The sequence below is a fragment of the Panthera onca genome, chromosome B3, assembly GCF_046562875.1.
Source record: "Panthera onca isolate mPanOnc1 chromosome B3, mPanOnc1 haplotype 2, whole genome shotgun sequence".
Lineage (NCBI taxonomy): Eukaryota > Metazoa > Chordata > Mammalia > Carnivora > Felidae > Panthera > Panthera onca.
The window spans coordinates 72,219,195-72,222,256 of record NC_138344.1 but is presented as its reverse complement, the minus strand read 5'-3'; the positions used below and the strand labels follow the sequence as shown (position 1 = coordinate 72,222,256).

The 3,062-nt window shown below is 42.2% G+C and overlaps 1 protein-coding gene across 1 annotated transcript; it reads left to right on the top strand.

The window, feature by feature from the left end:
- The first annotated feature begins 350 nt into the window (after positions 1-350).
- OR10G3 (olfactory receptor family 10 subfamily G member 3) lies at positions 351-1,292 on the top strand. Its single transcript, XM_060617398.3, has one exon. It carries the CDS (start codon positions 351-353, stop codon positions 1,290-1,292), a length of 942 nt encoding a protein of 313 aa, XP_060473381.2.
- Positions 1,293-3,062: the final 1,770 nt, after the last annotated feature.

Genomic DNA, 3,062 nt, shown 5'->3' with positions numbered 1-3,062 from the left:
AAAGTGTTCCAGGTACAAACTCCTAGGAGCAAGCTTTTTCTGTAAAAGCCCGGAGAATAAATATTTTAGGCTTTTCAGGACAAATGCAACTACTTAACTCTGCCATCATAGCACCAAAGCAGCTACAGACAACACATAAGTAAATGAGCATGGCTGTGTTCCAATAAAACTGTATTTACTAAATAGGCCATCTCCTGCCATAAAGCATACTTCTCCCTATCTGTCATCTCCCCCACATAAAGAAACTTCTCCATCATTGTCCTTCATTTTTTACAAGCTCTTTCTCTAGTTTTTCCTCACTTCCATGCTAACTCTTCTCTTGTCCATTCTCTAGGTAAAATCTCCAGAGGATGGAAAGAGTCAACAGCACATCGTTGACTGAGTTCATTCTCACAGGAATTCCCTACCCACTCAGACTAAGGACATTTCTGTTTGTGTTCTTTTTGCTAATCTACATCCTGACTCAGCTGGGAAACCTGCTCATTCTAGTCACTGTCTGGGTAGACCCGCAGCTCCATGCCCGTCCCATGTACATCTTTCTTGGTGTTCTCTCCGTCATTGACATGGGCATCTCTACCATCATTGTCCCCCGCCTCATGATGAGCTTCACTCTAGGCATCAAACCCATCTCCTTTGGCGGCTGTGTTGCTCAACTCTATTTCTATCACTTTTTGGGCAGCACCCAGTGCTTCCTCTATACACTGATGGCCTACGATAGGTACCTGGCAATATGCCAACCCCTGCGCTACCATATTCTCATGAATGCTAAGTTGAGTACCTTGCTTGTGACTGGAGCTTGGGTGGCAGGATCCATCCATGGGGCCCTCCAGGCTATCCTAACCTTCCGTCTGCCCTACTGTGGGCCAAACCAGGTAGATTACTTCTTCTGTGACATCCCTGCAGTTCTGAGGCTAGCCTGTACTGATACAACAGTCAACGAGCAGGTGACCTTTGTGGACATTGGGGTGGTGGTTGCCACTTGTTTCTCCCTGATCCTCCTCTCCTATGTACAGATCACTCAGGCCATCCTGAGAATCCGCACAACTGATGGGCGGCGCCGAGCTTTTTCAACCTGTGGGGCCCACGTAACCGTGGTAACCGTGTACTATGTGCCCTGTGCCTTCATCTACCTGAGGCCTGAAACCAACAGCCCCCTGGATGGGGCACCTGCCTTATTTCCCACAGCTATCACTCCTTTCCTCAACCCCCTCATCTACACTCTGCGGAACCAAGAGGTAAAGCTGGCCCTGAAGAGAATGATAGGAGGCCCTGGGACTAAGAGTGAGGTTTGAAAGTGTCTGTCCCCCACTGGTGAAACCTTCAGTTTATCCTAATGCTTACATTTCAGTGAAGTTTTCTTTATTATTTTTCTCTTTTATGTAGCCATATAATATCAATACAATAAGATCAAACACAGTTTTAAGTAAAATACCATTTTCTAGCAGTTCCTTGGTATCCCCTTCAGACAAACAACCTCAGCTACTCCAACAGTAGAAAGTGAGACTAAAGTCACTCAAAAGCTGGCACACTTCCACATCCAGAGAACTGACAGAACAAAAGCACCTAATGGGCTTTTCAGCCTCTAGGCTTACATTGGCCAAGCTTAAGAAGGACTATAGTTCTTTTGATGGAAGAATGTTCCTCTGTTCTGTTCCAATTGGATATTAACTTCAACAGCTAATGCTAGAAGAGAAACTATAGATGCCGTGCTACATGCATGTTAACAGGCCTGGCTCTTGGGACCTCCTGAGGTCATCATAGGATGTGGGGAGGAACTAAAGTGCTTCCTCTTCCTTGCCTGCTGAAGAAATAACACTCCTCTTAAACTGGTGTTTTCACAAACCAAACCAAATTAAACAATACCTCCTCAGCAAAAAGGCAATGAAGTCTTTTCAAATGTCTCAATAATAAATTCCCCCACGCCAAAAAGTAAAGCTCAATATGAAATTTCCCATTGAAAGAAAATAGGGCAGGCACCTGGCTGGCTCAGTTGGTAGAGTTCATGGCTCTTGATCTCAGGGGTTGTGAGTTTGAGCCCCCATTGGATGTAGCTATGGCTTAAATAAATAAAATAATAGGACAATTAACCAGGGAACCGAAATACTTTTCCCAAACGAGTATTTCATATCCATTTAGATTTGTGAGCTTGACAAGCTTTCATTAAGTTAGCTGGGGCCTAATCAATGTGGGCAAACTTGGTGCGGTATCTGTTGTTTCAATCCCTTCACACCTCCAATCTTATTCTGTTGTGATTCTGCCTCATTCTCCAGCTTTTCATAGTGGATGGTTGCTTATCCATGTGATAAATGATATCATGTTATCTATAAAACAAAGTCTCTTGGGCATAGCCGAGAGCAGTTTGGGCATGTAAATGTTCATTTCCAAAGGAAATTAGGTTCACCTAATTGATATAGGAGACAAAAAAACTAACCATTCTCCTTTGGATGAAGCTGACTGACACAATTTTTCAGCATTTTGTTCACAAAACAAACAATATACTGGATATCAACTCCCTTACACTAAAACATTACTTCTGAAATCTTAGTCTTTCAAAATATTTAATAAATAAAATGACTAAACTGTGAATTACAAAAATAAACTTAGAGCTACAGCTGATAAACCAAAAATATTTCCAAAGGCTATTATACATCTTGCTCCTATTTTCCCAGGTGCCTAGCACAATGGTTATCATACCTGTTGTTTTAACAATTAATCAAATAACATTAATAAATGAGAATAATAAAAAATTATTTTTTAAAAATCAAATAACATTAAAATGATCTGTAAGTGTATAATAAAAATACAGATCAAAATGGAGTAATTCTGAGGCAAATATTTGTGGGGTTTTTGAATTTCTTTTAACATTTATTTATGTTTGAGACAGAGACAGAGCACAAGTGGGGGAGGAGCAGAGAGAGAGAGGGAGACACAGAATCGGAAGCAGGCTCCAGGCTCTGAGCTGTCCGCACAGAGCCCACCACGGGACTCAAACTCACAAACTGTGAGATCATGACCTGAGCCAAAGTTGGATGCTCAACCAAATGAGCCACCCAGGTGCCCCA

Excerpts from the sequence above, each read along its gene's own strand:
- OR10G3 (XM_060617398.3), top strand. The coding sequence starts at position 351 with ATGGAAAGAGTCAACAGCACATCGTTGACTGAGTTCATTCTCACAGGA.